This window comes from Macaca fascicularis, chromosome 20, assembly GCF_037993035.2.
Source record: "Macaca fascicularis isolate 582-1 chromosome 20, T2T-MFA8v1.1".
Taxonomy (NCBI): Eukaryota; Metazoa; Chordata; class Mammalia; order Primates; family Cercopithecidae; genus Macaca; species Macaca fascicularis.
The window spans coordinates 54,669,637-54,688,012 of NC_088394.1; the positions used below are offsets into that span (position 1 = coordinate 54,669,637).

At 42.2% G+C, this 18,376-nt stretch overlaps 1 protein-coding gene across 10 annotated transcripts in view; it reads right to left on the reverse strand.

The window, feature by feature from the left end:
* The window catches only part of CNOT1 (CCR4-NOT transcription complex subunit 1), a 111,720-nt gene that overhangs the window by 44,744 nt on the left and 48,600 nt on the right, over positions 1-18,376 (reverse strand). For all 10 annotated transcript variants that reach the window (XR_012428873.1, XR_012428872.1, XR_012428874.1 and 7 more), the window contains exons 13-16: positions 15,718-15,958; positions 13,486-13,605; positions 11,711-11,833; positions 11,311-11,462 (exon numbers count right to left, since the gene is read on the reverse strand). Coding sequence is in view for 7 of the 10 variants with exons in the window: in XM_074027146.1 (XP_073883247.1) it covers positions 11,311-11,462; positions 11,711-11,833; positions 13,486-13,605; positions 15,718-15,958 (636 nt within the window). In the remaining 3 variants the exon portion in view is untranslated. The remainder of the gene's footprint in view (positions 1-11,310; positions 11,463-11,710; positions 11,834-13,485; positions 13,606-15,717; positions 15,959-18,376) is intronic.

Sequence of the window (18,376 nt, forward strand, 5' to 3'; positions counted from 1 at the left end):
ACTGTTCCAAAAAGACCAATGCCACGGGTCAGAAAAACAGGCTACAAAGCAGTAGATGGTAATTATATTATACTACATTGAATCCAAATGTCTTCAACTGTGTAAGCCACACTAATATTTTACGTCTTATGGAAAAACAAAAAAAGTAATTCCACCAATTATAAGACACATCACCAATAAGACACATCGTTTCAGAAATTAAAGTAGGAAGAAAAATAAAATGGGCACTTTAGAATAAACTATAGTAAATTAAAATATTCACCTTTATTATTTAGGGATAAATTCTTATTTCTGACACAGTTTCAAACTTAGAAGTGGCAAGAACTGGCCAGGCGCAGTGGATCACCTGTGGTCAAGAGTTCGAGACCAGCCTGACCAACATGCTGAAACCCCCTCTCTACTAAAAATGCAAAAAAATTAATTAGCTGGGCATGGTGGCATGCACCTGTAATCCCAACTACTCAGGGGGCTGAGGCAGGAGAATAGCTTGAACCTGGGAGGTGGATGTTGTAGTGAGCCAAGATGGCACCATTGCACCCCAGCTTGGGCAACAAGAGAAAAACTCCGTCTCAAAAAAAATAAATAAATAATAAAAGAAGTGTCGCCGGGCGCAGTGGCTCAAGCCTGTAATCCCAGCACTTTGGGAGGCCAAGACGGGGGGATCACGAGGTCAGATCGAGACCATCCTGGCGAACACAGTGAAACCCCGTCTCTACTAAAAAGTACAAAAAAAAAAAAACTAGCTGGGCGAGGTGGCGGACGCCTGTAATCCCAGCTACTCGGGAGGCTGAGGCAGGAGAATGGCGTGAACCCGGGAGGCGGAGCTTGCAGTGAGCTGAGATCCGGCCACTGCACTCCAGCCTGGGCGACAGAGCGAGACTCCGTCTCAAAAAAAAACAAAAAAAAAAAACAAAAAAAAGAAGTGGCAAGAAGGCAAGAATATTACAATTAACTCCCACAAATGCTTTTCATGCCAAGGGTATACATTTGCCCTATTAATCTAACCATTCTTTCTATACTTTTTGTCCTGCAGCATTGGTTTGGATATATCATGAATTTATCCCTAAATGCTTCACTACATGTTTTCTTCTTTTTTTGAGACAGGGTCTCACTGTCGCACAGGCAGCAATGCAGTGGTGCAATTACAGTTCACTGTAGCCTCTGCCTCCTGAGTTCAGATGATCCTCCAACCTCAGCCTCCCCAGTTGCTGGGATTCCACACATACAGACCACGCCCAGCTAATTTTTAAATGTTTTTTTCAGAGACGGGGTTTTGCGACGTTGCCCAGGCTGGTCTCAAAATCCTAAGCTCAAGCAATTTGCCCACCTCAGTCTCCTAAAGTGCTGGGGTTACAGGTGTGAGCCACCATTCTCAGCCTTCACTATGTATTTTCTATAAGAAAAACATTTTCCTACATAGCCATGTAAAATCAAACATCAGAAGCTTAACAATGATAAAATAAATAGGCCATGTTCACATTATACCAACTATTCCCACAATGCTCTTCGAAGCTATTTTTCCCTTGGAACAGGATCCATTCCATTGCATTAAGTTGTCACCTCTCTTCAGGTCATTTAATCTTAAAGATTTTCTTAGCCTTTACGTGTCCTTCTTGACTTCATTCTTTTAAGTACAAGTCAGGATCAAGTGTAATGGTTCACACCTGTCATCCCAGCACTTTCAGAGGCAGAGGCAGGTGGATCACTTCAGGTCAGGAGTTCAAGAGCAGCCTGGCCAACATGGCAAAACCCCATCTCTACCAAAAATACAAAAAATTAGCCAGGTGTGGTGGTGTGCGCCTGTAGTCCCAGCTACTCAGGAGGTTGAGGGAATCGCTTGAACCCAGGAAGCAGGGGTTGCAGTGAGCCAAGTTCGCAACTGCATTCCAGCCTGGACAAGAGAGCAAGACCCTGCCTCAAAAAAAAAAGGGGGGGAAAGTACAAGTCAGTTGTTTTGTAGAATGTCCCTTGATTTGTCTGATATTCTAAATTCAAATTAGGTATCACAACCTTACGGCATAAATTACCTTGAATTCTTCTCAGTGCATTCTATGAAACACATGATGTAGGTTTCACATGGTGATCACTTTGATCAACAGATTAACATGGTATCTGACAGGTTTCTCCACTGAAGTTGTTTTCCCCCTTTGTAATTACAATGTAATTTGTGGAGAGATATTTTCAAACTACATAATTATCCTGCTCTTCAAACATATACCCATTACTATTAGCACACATTAACAATTACAACTCCATCATAGTAACTTCTGTATGTATTAGTTGAAATAACTTTCCTTCTCTGGCATTTATTATCATCAGTATAGACTCAGAATACTTTGGATACATTATCTTATTAAATTTTTCAACAAGTACTGCTAAGAGATCAATTAAAGAAATTAATTGAGGCCGGGCGCGGTGGCTCAAGCCTGTAATCCCAGCACTTTGGGAGGCCGAGACGGGCGGATCACGAGGTCAGGAGATCCAGACCATCCTGGCTAACACGGTGAAACCCCGTCTCTACTAAAAAATACAAAAAACTAGTGGGGCGAGGTGGCGAGCACCTGTAGTCCCAGCTACTCGGGAGGCTGAGGCAGGAGAATGGCGGGAACCCGGGAGGCGGAGCTTGCAGTGAGCTGAGATCCGGCCACTGCACTCCAGCCTGGGTGACAGAGCAAGACTCCGTCTCAAAAAAAAAAAAAAAAAGAAAAAAAAAGAAATTAATTGAAACCCAAAAGTTAGGTAAACTGCCTTCTTACAATAAAAACATTCTGTGCAATTTTAACAAGCAATTAACTCTGCAGAATATTCCACCGCAGATGGATTAAAATGTATAAATGTAAAAGGCTACACTTTAGAACTTGAAACTGCAGAACATTTAGAGCTTATAGAGCAGAGTGCTTTGGAATGAATAATTATTTCTTGTACAAGGCAGTCTTGTGCAATGTGGAATGTTTGTAGACAGTATCATTGGTTTCTTTTATTATTTTATTTCTGAGACAGAGTTTCACTCTTGTTGCCCAGGCAGGAGTGCAATGGCAAGATCTTGGCTCACCCCAACCTCTGCCTCTGCCGGTTGAAGCGATTCTCCTGCCTCAGCCTCCCGAGTAGCTGGGATTTCAGGCATGCACCACCACGCCCGGCTAATTTTTAGTAAAGACGGGGTTTCTCCATGTTTATCAGGCTGGTCTTGAGCTCCCAATCTCAGGTGACCCACCCTCAGCCTCCCAAAGTGCTGGGATTACAGGTGTGAGCCACTGCACCCAGCCTAGTATCATTGGTTTCTACTACTAGGTGTTAGAGGCATGTTTCTCTCTAATTATGACAAAAAGACCATCAGGCCAAGCATGGTGGCATGCGTCTATAGGACCACCTATTCACAAGGCTCAGGCAGGAAGACTAAGCCAGGAGTTCAAGGTTGCATTGAGCTATGATTGTGCCTGTTGAACTTCAGGCTGTTCAACAACACAGTAAGACCTCAAGGGGGAAAAAAAAAAAAAGGCTGAGCATAGGGGGCTTATGCCAATAATCCCAGGACTTTAGGATGCAGAGAGGATTGTTTGAGCCTGTGAGTGAGCCATGATCACATCACTACACTCTAGTCTGGGTAACGGAGCGAGACTATTCAAACAACAACAAAAAGAAATAATGCTGGCCGGGTGTGGTGGCTCATACCTGTAATCCCAGCATAGGAAGAGTGCCTCGGCTCAGGAGTTTGAGACCATCCTGGGCAACATGGTGAAGCTCCATTAAAAAAAAAAAAAAAAAAAAAAAAAAAGGCGAGGATGGTGGTATTTGCCTGTAATCCCAGCTAATCGGAGGCAACAGAGCAAGACATCGTCTCAAAAAAAAGAAAAAAAAAAATACATTCTCACAAGGCAAAACGATAGGGTATGGGCTGACTTCCTCTCCTTCATACAAGCAACTAGAAAAGTATCTGAATCAACTTTTTCAGAACTTTGGAAATTAACCAAAGGCTTATAAACAAGTAGGAAACGTTTATTCAAGAGACTATCAAGCTTTCTAGCATATTAATTTACCCTATTATTCCCATCTCCAGCTACACAGCAAGCTTAGAAGCTAACAGCTCTCAATCACAATGAAAACCAGAAGCCTGAGAAGTGAGTCAAAACAGGGTTAAAACATCAAAGTCTCCTTCTCAGTGAACTGTCATGATTTCACCTGTATAGGGAGTCTGTGTGAGAACACCATGACATGGTTGGATTTATTTGATCTAAAAACTGACCCAAACAAAAACCTTTTCTGCATGAGGTGTTTGCAAAAAACATTTGAAAGTAATTGTCTGAAACTGACTGCCTGTCCGAGATGGAAGACTATCACAGTTGGAGCAAACCACAGGCTAACTAAAAATCTGTAAAGAAGGCCAGGCACGGTGGTTCACACCTGTAATCCCACCACTTTGGGAGGTGGGCAAACCATCTGAGGTTGGGAGTTCGAGACCAGCCTGATCAACATAAGAAACCGCCTCTACTAAAAGAAATACAAAATTAGCTGGGCGTAATGGTGCATGCTTGCAATCCTAGCTACTTGGGAGGCTGAGGCAGGAGAACAGCTTGAACCCAGGAGGTGGAGGTTGCAGTGAGCCAAGATTGCACCACACTCCAGCCTGGGCAACAAGAGCAAAACTTCATCTCGGAAAAAAAAAAAAAATCTGTAAAAAACTTTGGGCTGGGTGCGGTGACTCAAGCCTGTAATCCCAGCACTTTGGGAGGCCGAGGCAGGCAGATCACGAGGTCAAGAGATCGAGACCATCCTGGCCAACATGGTGAAACTCTGTCTCTACTAAAAATACAAAAATTAGCCAGGCGTGGTGGTGTGCACCTATAATTCCAGCTACTCGGGAGGCTGAGGCAGGAGAATCGCTTGAACCCGGGAGGTGGAGGTTGTAGTGAGCTGAGATCGTGCCACTGGTCTCTATCCTGGTCAACAGAGTGAGACTCTGTCTCAATTAAAAAAAAAAAAGAAAAAAGAGAGAGAGAGGAAAAAAACTTTGGAAGTAAAGACTAAGGTGGCTGTGAACTGCCTGGCTTAGTGCTGAAAGTCAGCCCCAAAGAACATCTAAGACTCTCCCAGAGTAAAAACTAATTATTGATTCCCAAGATTAGGTTTAAGAAAATCTCTGTCAATCTTAGCTGACAACAAGGCTAACCAAGCAGGAACTTCAGTAGCCAACTATTATAAAGAAGAGAATTAGTTTAGGAAAGTCACTAAACAGAAAAAGGGCAATAACGAACAATACGCTCTGCTGAAGAGGGAAGATCTGATTTCAGGAAATGTCATATTATTTAAAGTTGTCTGTTTTCAACAAAAAAATTACAAGACCTGTAAAGAAACAAAAGGGTGTCCCACACGAAGGGCTGGAAAGCTATCAGCAGAAATGATCCTTGAGGAAGCACAGCTGTTGGCCTTACTAGACACGGAATTCAAATCGGTTACCTTAAATAGGTTCAGAGAACACATTTATTTGCATTTTATTTATTTTATTTATATTTTATTTTATTTATTTTTGAGACAGAGTCTTACTCTGTTGCCCAGGCTGCAGTGCAGTGGCACAAACTTGGCTCACTGCAACCTCCGCCTCCTGGGTTCAACCAATTCTCCTGCCTCAGCCTCCCAAATAGCTGGGACTACAGTTGCCTGTCACTACACCTGGCTAATTTTTGCATTTTTTTTTTTTTTTTTTTGAGACGGAGTCTCGCTCTGTCACCCAGGCTGGAGTGCAGTGGCCGGATCTCAGCTCACTGCAAGCTCCGCCTCCCGGGTTCCCGCCATTCTCCTGCCTCAGCCTCCCGAGTAGCTGGGACTACAGGCGCCCGCCACCTCGCCCGGCTAGCTTTTTGTATTTTTTTAGTAGAGACAGTGTTTCACCGTGTTAGCCAGGATGGTCTGGATCTCCTGACCTCGTGATCCGCCCGTCTCGGCCTCCCAAAGTGCTGGGATTACAGGCTTGAGCCACCGCGCCCAGCCTAATTTTTGCATTTTTAATGAAGATGGGGTTTTGCCATGTTGGTCAGGCTGGTCTTAAACTCCTGATCTCAGGTGATCCAGCCCTCCCAAAGGGCTGCTGGGATTACAGGCTGAAGCCACGACACCCAGCCACTACTGAACACATTTAAAGGAAAGTATATCAAAAGAACTGAAGGAAAGCATAAGAATATTATCTCAAAAAGCATGTCCATAGAAATTAGCCAAAAAAAAAAAAGCCAAGAACCAAACAGAAATGTTTTTTCCCGTCAGACACTACACTCTACAACGTACCAAACAGAAAAAGCACAGTAACTGTAATAAAGTTTCACTAACCACCACACATTCAAGCAGACAAAAGAGTTCATTTGAAGATGGATCAATTAAAATTATCTAGCCTGAGAAAATGAAAAAGAAAAAAGAAAAAAAAAAAAACGGGGTGGGAGGGGCTGAGAACTCAAGAGACATGTGGAGCACCACTGAGTGTGCCACCACAAACATAAAGGGAGTACAAAGAGAGAAGAAAAAGGTACAGAAAGATTTGTAGAAATAATGACTGAAAACCCTGTAAGTTTTTTAAAAAACATTAATCTAGACATCCAAGAAATTCAATAAATTCTAAGTAGAATAAACTCAAAGAGATTCACACCTAGAACAACATAATCAAGCTGATGAAAGAAAAAAGACAAGGAGAGTATCTTACCAGCAGCAAGACAGAAGCAACTCATCACATACAATACTCAATAAATTAACAGCTGATGTCTCATCAGAAACCATGGAGGACAGAAAGCAGTGGGGGAGCACATTCAAAATGTTCAAAGAAAAGGAATGCCAACCAGGAATCCTTCATCTGGCAAAGCTATCCCCAAAAATACAGGAGGAATTAGGATATTCCCTAGATAACAAAAAGAGGTAATTCATTGCTAGCAGTCCTGCTGAAACAAGAAAAATTCAAGAATCCTGGCTGAAATGAAAAGACACTGAACACTGACCTGAATCCGTATGAAAAAATACTGGCAAAGATACACAGGTAAATATGAAGGACAGTATGAATCTTCTAATTAAAGAACAACCGGGTTGGGTGCAGTGGCTCATTGCTGTAATCCAAACACTTTGGGAAGCTAAAACGGGAGATCAGTTTGAGCCCAGAGGTTCGAGACCAGACTGGGCAACATACTGAGACCTCAACTTTACAAAAAATAAAAAAATTTATCAGGTGTGGTGGCACATGTTTGTGGTCCCAGCTACCTGGGAGAATTGCTTTGAGTCTGGAGGGCTGAGGCTGCACTGAGCTGTGATCGTGTCCTGTGTGGGCAACAGAATGAAACCCTGCCTCAAAAAAATAACTGCATGAATTATAAACCTTTTGGTGATCATATAATGTATAAAGGTATAATTTGTATGACAATAATGGCAAAAATCAAGGCAAAGGGGACGAAGCCATACTAAAGGAAAATTTTGGATCCTACTGAAACTAAAAGATTGGAATAAGTTAAAATGTTAGTTTTAATACCCAAGGCAGCCACTAAGAAACAAAACAAAAAATAAAGTCAAAGAAACAAAGGAGTTAAGATGGTACGCTACAAAATATTTATTTAACAGTAAGACAGGCAATAATAGAAGAACAGAGGGACAAAGGTGACAAGAGATAGAAAGATTAACAGCAAAAGAGCCCTACATTGTCAATAAATATATTAAATGCAAGACAGGCAGAATGTAGTAAATACACACACAAATTCACACACTCCAACCATACCTTCTCTAAAAGAGACCTGCTTCAGATTAAGACACATATAGCTTGAGGAAAAAGAAAAAGAAAAAAAAAAAAAACAAAGATATACCAAGCAAACCACTATAGATAACTATAATGGTTATACTAGTATCACACAAAACAAACGTTTAAGAAAAAAACTGTTAATAGAGACAAAGACATTTTACAATAAGGGTCAATCCATCAGAAATATGTAACCATTAAGGCCGGGCACGGTGGCTGATGACTGTAATCCCATCACTTTGGGAGGCCAAGGCGGGTAGATCACCTGAGGTCAGGAGTTCAAGGGCACACTGGGAAACATGGTGAAACTCCATCTCTACTAAAAGTACAAAAAAAAAAAATTAGCTGGGCATGGTGGCGCACACCTGTAGTCCCAGCTACTCCAGAGGCTGAGGCAGGAGAATCAATGAAACGTAGGAGGAGGAGGTTGCAGTGAGACAAGACAGTGCTACCACACCACAGCCAGGGCGACAGAGCGAGACACAAGACTCCATCTCAAAAATAATAATAAAATAAAGAAGTATGTAACAATTACAAAAACATATACTTAAAAACAAAGCCCCAAACACACGAAGGAAAAACTGACAAAACTGAAGGGAGAAAAAGACGGTCAAAAAAATAACAGGAGGCCGGACACAGTAGCTCACGCCTGTAATCCCAGCACTTTGGGAAGCTGAGGCGAGTGGATCACTTGAAGTCAGGAGTTTGGGAACAGTCAGGCCAATATGTTGAAATCCCATCTCTACTAAAAATTTTAAAATCATCTGGGTGTGGTGGTGAGCACCTGTAATCCCAGCTACTGAGGAGGCTGAGGCACAAGAATCACTTGAACCTAGGAGGCGGAGGTTGCTGTGAACCAAGATCACACCACTGCACTCCAGCCTGGGGGACAGAGCCAGACTCTGTCTCAAAAAAGTAAAAAAATTAAAAAAAAAAAAAAATTGGGCCGGGCATGGTGGCTCACACCTGTAATCCCAGCACTTTGGGACGCCAAGGTGGGCGGATCACCTGAGGTCAGGAGTCCGAGACCTGCCTGACCAATATGGAAAAACCCCGTCCCTACTAAATATACAAAATTAGCTGGGCTTGGTGGCGCATGCCTGTAATCCCAGCTACTCAGGAGGCTGAGGCAGGAGAATTGCTTGAACCCAGGAGGTACAGGTTGCAGTGAGCCGAGATCACACCACTGCACTCCAGCCTGGGCAACAAGAGCAAAACTCCAACTCAAAAAAAAAAAAAAAAATTGAATACTTCTATACTCCACTTTCAGTAACAGATAGATCTACAAAGATAGGCCAGGTGCAGAAGGTCATGCCTATAATTAATTGAAGCACTTTTGGAGGCCAAAGTGGTAGGATGCCTTGAGCCCAGGAGTTCAACACTAGCCTGGGCAAGACAGTGAAATCCTGTCTCTACAAAAAATAAAAAATCAGCTGGGCATGGTGGTGCATACCTGTAATGCCAGCTACTCTGAAGTTTGAGCGGGGGAGGTGGAGGTTGCAGTGAGCCATGATCATGCCACTGTACTCCAGCCTGGGGAACATACACACACACAAAAATTAAGTTAATGCTAGGCGTGGTGGCTCACGCCTGTAATCCCAGCACTTTGGGAGGTCAAGGCGGGCAGATCACTAGAGGTCAGGAGATGAGACCAGCCTGGCCAACATGGTGAAACCTGATCTCTACTAAAAATACAAAAATTAGTTGGGAGAGGTGGTATATCCCTATAGTCCAAGCTATTTGGGAGGCTCAGGCAGGAAAATCACTTAATCCTGCGAGGCAGAAGTTGTAGCGAGCCAAGATCGCACCACTGTACTCCAGCCTGGGCGAGACAGCAAGACTCTGTCTCAAAAAAAAAAAAAAAAAATTAAGTTAAATAAATACTTAATAAATTTAACAAAATCAGTGCAAGATGTACACTGAAATGAAAAAATATCATTGAAAAAAATTAAAGAGGCCGGGCGTGGTGGCTCACACATGTAATCCCAGCACTTTGGGAAGCTGAGGCAGATCACCTGACGTCAGGAGTTTGAAACCAGCCTGGCCAACATGGCGAAACCCTGTCTCTACTAAAAATACAAGAACTAGATGCGTGTGGTGGTGCACACTTGTAATCCCAGCTACTCGGCAGGCTGAGGCAGGAGAATCACTTGACCCCGGGAGGCGGAGGTTGCAGTGAGCCGAAATCGCACCAATGCACTCCAGCCCGGGCGACAAGAGTGAAACAACATCTCAAAAAGAAAAAAAAAAAAATTAAAAGACCTAAATAAGTAGAAAACCATCCCAGATTCATGGATTAAAAAGACATTATTATTAAGATGGCAGTACTTACGAAAATGAGCTAAAAATTCAACATAATACTCTCAACATTCCCAGTAGGCTGTTTTGCAAATTTTTTGCAAAAATTGACTAGCTGATCTCCCTTTCTTTTTTTTTTTTTTTTTTTGATACGGAGTCTCATTCTGTCGCCCAGGCTGGAGTGCAGCGGTGGGATCTCGGCTCACTGCAAGCTCTGCCTCCCGGGTTCACGCCATTCTCCTGCCTCAGTCTCCCCAGAAGTTGGGACAACAGGTGCCTGCCACCACGCGTGGCTAATTTTTTTTGTATTTTTAGTAGAGACGGGGTTTCACTGTGTTAGCCAGGATGGTCTTGATCTCCTGATCTCGTGATTCACCCACCTCGGCCTCCCAAAGTGTTGGGATTACAGGCGTGAGCCACCGCACCCAGGCTTGACTAGCTGATTTTAAAATTTCTAGGAAAATTCAAGGAACCCAGAAGAGCTGCAACAATCTTAAAAAAGAACAAACCTGGGAAATTCATAATCCCCAATTTCAAAACTTACTGAAAATCTATTGTGATCAAGACTGTGGAACTGGCCTAAGAGACACAGATCAACAGAATTAAGAAACCAAAAACAGCCCGGGTGTGGTGACTCGCACCTGTAATCCCAGCACTTTTGGAGGCTGAGGCAGGAGGATCACTTGAGCCCAGGAGTTTGAGATCAGCTCGGGCAACATACTGAGACCTCATCTCTAAAAAAAAAAAAAAAAAAAAACAGAAGAAGAAGAAGATGATTTAAACAGCTGAGGGGTGGCATGTGCCTGTGGTCCCAGGTACTTGGGAGGCTGAGGTGGGAGGATCGCTTAATACAGGAGTTTGAGGTTGCAGTGAGCTATGATTGCACCACTGTACTCCAGCCTAGTCGACAGCAAGACCTTGCCACTTAAAAGAGAGAGACCACAAACAAACCCATGCACTACAGGCAATTACTTTGAGATAATTCAAAAGAGAAAGTAGTGGTCTCAACAAATGCTCCTGAAACAACTGGATATTCACATGCAAAAGATGAATTTGGACCTCCATCTCACACCAGATACAAAACCTTAACTCAAATGGATCTAGTATGTATCATAAATAGTATAGGACTTTGGACTTAAAAAACATTGGACCATCTTAAACTGCTGTAACTTTCACTGAACCTCTTCTTCCACAAATCTACAATTATTCATATAATCCAATTCAAAGACAGTCATATTCATCCATGTACTTCTTACCCCGCACAAGCTTGCAGACAGGCCAACATTGTCGCCAGAGTTTCTGGAGGAAGTTGAGCACTTTTGGGCTGGTCTTTTTCTGGGGCAAGGCCACCCAAAATAGAAGGACACCGTCTCTTTAAAAAAGTCATACATGCCTGGATAAAAGGCTCCTGAGGAAGAGAAAAGTCTCTCAGTGTATTTAAAATTTATATTAAATGTTTTTGGATTAAAGATAACTACCAAGCACTATAACTAAAATCCAAAATATATAACATCTGCATTGCCACTGCAAAAAGTTGTTTCTTTTAAATTTTTCTACTTTTAGTTTATTACTGCTGCACAAATTTTGAAACTTGTACTTTAGTCATTTTAGCCACCAAAATTTAAGAGGAAAAATAAATGAACAAATCCTGCTTACCCCATGCTCTCGAATTTTATCTGTGAGCCACTTATCAAGTTTGAGGTATTCACGACGTGAAGCAAGTGCAGCAAGGTCAATAACAAAGGCAAATGGAGTACCATTTAGCAGCATTGACAAGGCCTAAAGGACAAAGCATATTAGAAAATGCAAGTGGAGCAATTAAGAAACTATCTCTGTCCCACATTCTGTTTCTTGCTTTCCACAAAGTTCAAATAAAACACACTGCTAATACTTCCTTGGTCACAATTTAAACAGCTTAGCACAATTCGGTGGTAACATTAGTCTTTTTTTTTTTTTTTTTTTTCATTATTTTCTAAAATAATGATCACATTTTAAAGGTGAATACATGACACTACCTTCCAAACAAACTTTACCGTACTTTTTAAAATAACTAAACCTAGAGCAGAATAAGACTGAAAGCATGAATAATTATCCCTACCCATTTTTCAAAATCTAAACACAGGTTTAAGCACGACTACATCACCAGTACATTAATGCACCTAGTGATTAATAATATAGAGTCCATGCTGTGCATGGTGGCTCACGACTGTAATCCCAGCACTTTGGGAGGCAAGGCGGGTGGATCACCTGAGGTCAGGGGTTCAAGACCAGCCTGGCCAACATGGTGAAACCCTGTCTCTACTAAAAATACAAAAATGGCCGGGCGCGGTGGCTCAAGCCTGTAATCCCAGCACTTTGGGAGGCCGAGACGGGCGGATCACGAGGTCAGGAGATCGAGACCATCCTGGCTAACACCGTGAAACCCCGTCTCTACTAAAAATACAAAAAACTAGCCGGGCGAGGTGGCGGGCGCCTGTAGTCCCAGCTACTCCGGAGGCTGAGGCAGGAGAATGGCCTAAACCCGGGAGGCGGAGCTTGCAGTGAGCTGAGATCCGGCCACTGCATTCCAGCCCGGGCTACAGAGCAAGACTCCGTCTCAAAAAAAAAAAAAAAAATACAAAAATTAGCCAGGCATGGTGGCAGGCGCCTGTAGTCACAGCTACTCGGGAGGCTGAGGCAGAAGAATCACTTGAACCTGGGAGGCAGAGGTTGCAGTGAGCCAAGAGGCGCCACGACACTCCAGTCTGGGTGACTAAGTTTCCATCTCAAAAAAAAAAAAAAAAGGCACAGAGTAATTCATCAAAAGATCCTGTTGATTCTCAGACAGTTGCTTAAGGGGAAAAACATGCCTAGTTTCTCCAAAAACTGCATCTAATATAACGTATGAGAAAAGCTAATTTTTCACTAAACAGCTTTACAATATATGGAAGATCAATCAAAAACACTTTTATCTACCTAAAGTCACTCTCCTTCCTATCCTTTTCAAGAAACCTCTAAATCTCAACTCATTCTAGGAGTTAGTTACATGTGAATTATTCCTAGAGCATCTTTGTTACATAAGCATTTACTTTTTTTCCTTTTTTTCTTCTTTTTTTTGAGATGAAGTCTTGCTCTGTCGCCCAGGCTGGAGTGCAGTGGCGCAATCTTGGCTCACCACAACCTACACCTCCCAGATTCAAGCGATTCTCCTGCCTCAGCCTCCCGAGTAGCTGGGATTACAGGCGTGCACCACCACGCCCGGCTAATTTTTCTGTTTTTAGTAGAGATGATGTTTCACCAAGTTTTGGTAAGGCTGGTCTCGAACTCCTGACCTCGTGGATCCGCCCACCTCGGCCTCCCAAAGTGCTGGGATTACAGGATTGAGCTGCCGCGCCCAGCCTTTATTTCTCATTAGTAAATAAATTGGTGTCACTCTGTCCTGCTGAACTCACCTTCAAGTCCTGGGCCACATCAAGTATTCGAGACAATTTGGCCTGATCATACTGCTCCCCTCTCATGTACCATTCTGCCATTGCATGCATGATAAGTTGGCGAATTGAGGGAGACTGTCCCTAAGAAGGGGAAGAAAGATTAAATAGATATACCGCTAAACACTGTGATAGATATTATTACAAATGCCCGGTTAATTTTACTAGAACTTGTATAAAAATCAGGTATACCTGTGCTGACATTACGTTCAGGCCTCAAACTATGCAATTACCATGATATTCTTTATGGTAAAGCCAAGTTACCTCTACATATTCCAAATAAAGCCTGTTCCTAAACTTCGGTCATACAGTCATTCATCAAACTTATCTGTCCTATATTAAGTCTGCCTATCATTTTCAAAAATAAAATGTGAACTAGATTATGTGAACATGAGGTTACATAAAGTTTACATAATTACTTAAAATGCAAATTACTGATATATGAATAAAAACAAAACAGTTTGAGGTAACTATTTCTCATGTTGCACAGTATAGTGTTGGATGTATCACTACTTCTGGGAATGGCACCGGTACACACATTCTAAATCTTATTTCCACAAACAAGAATCTTTGATTTTTTTTTATTCCATTTCTTTTTTTTTACTGGCAGGTAGACTGGTTTTCAGAAATAACCATGAATGATGCAAATAGCTGGAACTCAGTGAGTATTTATCATAGAAGCAACAGCAAGATCATTACTATTGCTATGTCCAAGTAATATCCCAGTTAATTGTCCTAGAGTGGCAGATGGTCTGCTAGAACAAGTATTCAATCACAAGTGAGGAGATGCAGCTTGTTTACCAGCCCTTTCTACCTCACAGCTTTGGTGAGAAAGGAATGAAGACCATCTGGACTGCAAATGCTTGGTTAAATGTTTATCATGCATTTTGTAAACTGTTAAGTCTACAATGTTAATTGAGTCTCTAGGAAAGGAGGAGAAACTAACTGAATGACCTAGAACTAAGGCTATCATTTTTCACTTACAATAAAGAGCCTTATTTCATTAATTTGTAAAAAGCACTTGTATATAATATAAACTATTACAAGAATGGGTAAAGGATAAAAAGTAACTAAAAAGGACACCTGAGGTAAAGGCAAAGAAAAATTTTTTTTTCTACATGTATCATACAATGTAGGATATTAGCTTGGGAAACTTGGCAAGACTCTGTCTCTACAAAAATCCAAAAAATTAACTGGGTATGGTGGCATGTGCCTGTGGTCCCATCTACTCGGGATGGCTGAGGCAGGATGACTGACTGAGCCCAGGAGGTTGAGGCTGCAGTGAGACATGGTTGCACCACTGCACTCCAGCCTAAGTGACAGGGCAAGATCCTCTCTCCAAAAAAAAAAAAAAAAACGTGGGGGAGAGAAAAAAATCAGTGGACAAAAGAATACTTACTTGCCAAACACATTCTACAAAATTAGAGGTGAAAAGCACAGGGGCTTGAAAGGCATTTCAGCACAAACTGAAATAAAATGTAAATGTTGGATTTAGATAAATTAGAAAAGAATGCTAATTAAATTGATCTGTGATATTCTTTCATTTCCCGTGAAAATACGACATCAGTACCTTCTGCCTCCATGATAGATGTTTAAGTTCCTTAGTATAAAAAGAAAAGGGATGCCCCAGCAATACAGACCTTTCTTAATACTGAAATTATTAAATATTGGCCGGGTGTGGTGGCTCATGCCTGTAATCCCAGCACTTTGGGAGGCCGAGGTGGATGGATCATTTGAGGTCAGGAGTTCGAGACTATCCTGGCCAACATGGTGAAATCCCGCTTCTACCAAAAATACAAAAATTAGCCAGGCAAGGTGGTGCATGCCTGTAATCCCAGCTCCTCAGGAGGCTGAGGCAGGAGAATCACTTGAACCCAAGAGATGGAGGTTGCAGTGAGCCAGACTGCACTCCCGCCTGGGCGACAGAGCAAGACACCATCTCAAAAAAAAAAAAAAGGGGGGGGGGGGAAAGAAAATAAAATCATTAAATATTATTTTGCCTCCTTGCTTTTCGGATCTTATATTTTATTCCTCACATGATTCTAACAGATAAAACAAGTTTTATGACAGTATGACTTCTAAAGTCATAATAATTCAGAGATGTAAAAAAAAAAAAGTTCTCTGCTTGAGCTTCCTCAACACTCTGAAAGTCAATTATTCAGATGAAAAAATGGTAGGCACAAGGTCACATCTTACCTGCCCATGCCATGCATAGTGCAAAATAATAGCTGAGTTAGGATGGTTTCCAAGGAAAATTGGCATCAGAGTGGAGATAAGTTCATGGCGCAAGGTATGCCAAGAGGTGTTAATTTGTAGTAAGGCCAATACCAGCATGTCTGGACAGTGTTTGATAGGGAAGCTGAAGAGCTGTTTGACTTGCTCATACTGCCCAACCTCTGCAAGCCTCAGCAGAGATTCAATCAAATCCAAGCTCTTCCTAACGAGAAAGGAAGAAACATGCTTTATCAATGAACATCCAAGTATACAGATTAATTTTCAAAATAAGTGATAACAGCTTGTAAGCACAAAACCAAGTTGGTGTCATGTTTTAATATTAGAAGTTTGAAGTCCACAGCACTCTCTTAAGAATTATTTTTGCCCCAAGAGGTTGAATCTGGTTGACTTTAACTGAGCCTGAAGATCTAACTCTATCCTCAGCCCATGAAAAACAAGGGGATAGAGAATGAAGTAAATACCACAAGAAAACAAGTAAGAAAATAACATGGGGTAGACTAGAGAACAAATGCTATATTTCTCTATCAAATCAATGGCAAAAAATAAATTTAAAAGAGAGAATAAAGATAGATTTACAGAATAAAAGAAACTATGGACCGTGTCTGGATTCTCAATCACAGAAAGATTAAAAGACATTTTTGAGCCAATTGAAGAACTTAAATGTAAATAACTAGGTATATTAAGGAACTGTTATTTGTTAAAGTGATAATGGTATTTAAGTTTTATAAAAATGGAAAGAGGCCTTTATCTGTTCAAATAAAATGAAGAAGAAATACTACTATATACATCAGACTCATAAGGAAAAAAATAAGCAAGCTTACAAATCTAATGTTGGCTACCACCTAAGAAAAGGACACACCACCACCAAAAAAAGTAAAGACAATTATTTGATCAATAACAGAAACGTGGCCGGGCGCGGTGGCTCAAGCCTGTAATCCCAGCACTCTGGGAGGCCGAGGCGAGCGGATCACGAGGTCAGGAGATCGAGACCATCCTGGCTAACACCGTGAAACCCCGTCTCTACTAAAAAAAATACAAAAAACTAGCCGGGCGAGGTGGCGGGCGCCTGTAGTCCCAGCTATTCGGGAGGCTGAGGCAGGAGAATGGCGTAAACCCGGGAGGCAGAGCTTGCAGTGAGCTGAGATCCGGCCACTGCACTCCAGCCCGGGCGACAGAGCGAGACTCCGTCTCCAAAAAAAAAAAAAAAAAAAAAAAACAGAAACGTGTTCTGGGAGGGTATAGATAGAAAAAAATTGAAGATACATTATGAACTAGATCCCGTTGGGGAAAAATTCAGGCCACGCTCTCTCCCTGTAGCCCTGTGTACTTCAACAATGATGAAAGTACTTGTACCATTCTTTCTTCACACATTCGCAGAGAGGAATGATGGGACAGAGTTCCAAGAGAAACCTGATCTAGACACTGGGCCGGACTAAGATTCTACCTCGAATATTTGAAACTAGAACTCAGAGAAACTAGATACTTTAGCTGAAAAGTATTAGATTCGGCCAGGTGCAGTAGCTCAAGCCTGCAATCCCAGCACTTTGAGAGACCGAGGCGGATGGATCACTTGACGTCAGGAGTTTAAGACCAGCCTGGCCAACATGGTAAAACTCCATCTCTAATAAAAATATAAAACTAGGCCAGGCGGGGTGGCTCACGCCTATAATCCCAGCACTTTGGGAGGCTAAGGTGGGCGGATCACAAGATCAGATCGTGAGCATCCTGGCTAACACGGTGAAACCCCGTCTCTACTAAAAATACAAAAAAATTAGCCAGGCATGGTGGCGGACGCCTGTAGTCCCAGCTACTCGGAAGGGTGAGGCAGGAGAATGGTGTGAACCTGGGAGACGGAGCTTGCAATGAGCCGAGATTGCGCCACAGCACTCCAGCCTGGGCAACAGAGCGAGACACCATCTCAATAAAAAAATATATATATATATGCCGGGTGTGGTGGCTCATGCCTATAATCCCAGCACTTTGGGAGGCTGAGGCGGGCGGATCATGAGGTCAGGAGATCGAGACCATCCTGGCTAACACTGTGAAACCCTGCCTCTATTAAAAATACAAAAAATTATCCGGGCGTGGTGGCCGGTGTCTGTAGTCCCAGCTACTCAGGAGGCTGAGGCAGGAGAATGGTGTGAACCTGGGAGGCGGGGCTTGCAGTGAGCCAAGATGGCGCCACTACACTCCAGCCTGGGCGACAGAGCAAGACTCCGTCTCAAAAAAAAAAAAAAATACATATATATATATATATATAAAAATATATATATATATATAAACTTAGCCGAGGACGGTGGTGAGCATCTGTAATCCTAGCTACTCAGGAGGCTGAGGCAGAAGAATCGCTTAAATCCAGGAGGTGGAGGTTGCAGTGAGCTGAGATTGTGCCACTGCACTCCAGCCTGGGCAACAGAGTGAGACTCCATCCCAAAAATATAAAATAAATAAGAAAAGAAAAGAAAACTATTATATTTGACAGGTTGGGCACCTTGAGCAACTTACAAATAAAAAAAAAGGCATAAGCTCTACAGAGAAGAAATCTCAACATTAAGGGAGAAAGGAGGAAGTACTAACCTCTTTCCAACATTTGATACTTTCAGATTTGATGCTTTTAAAA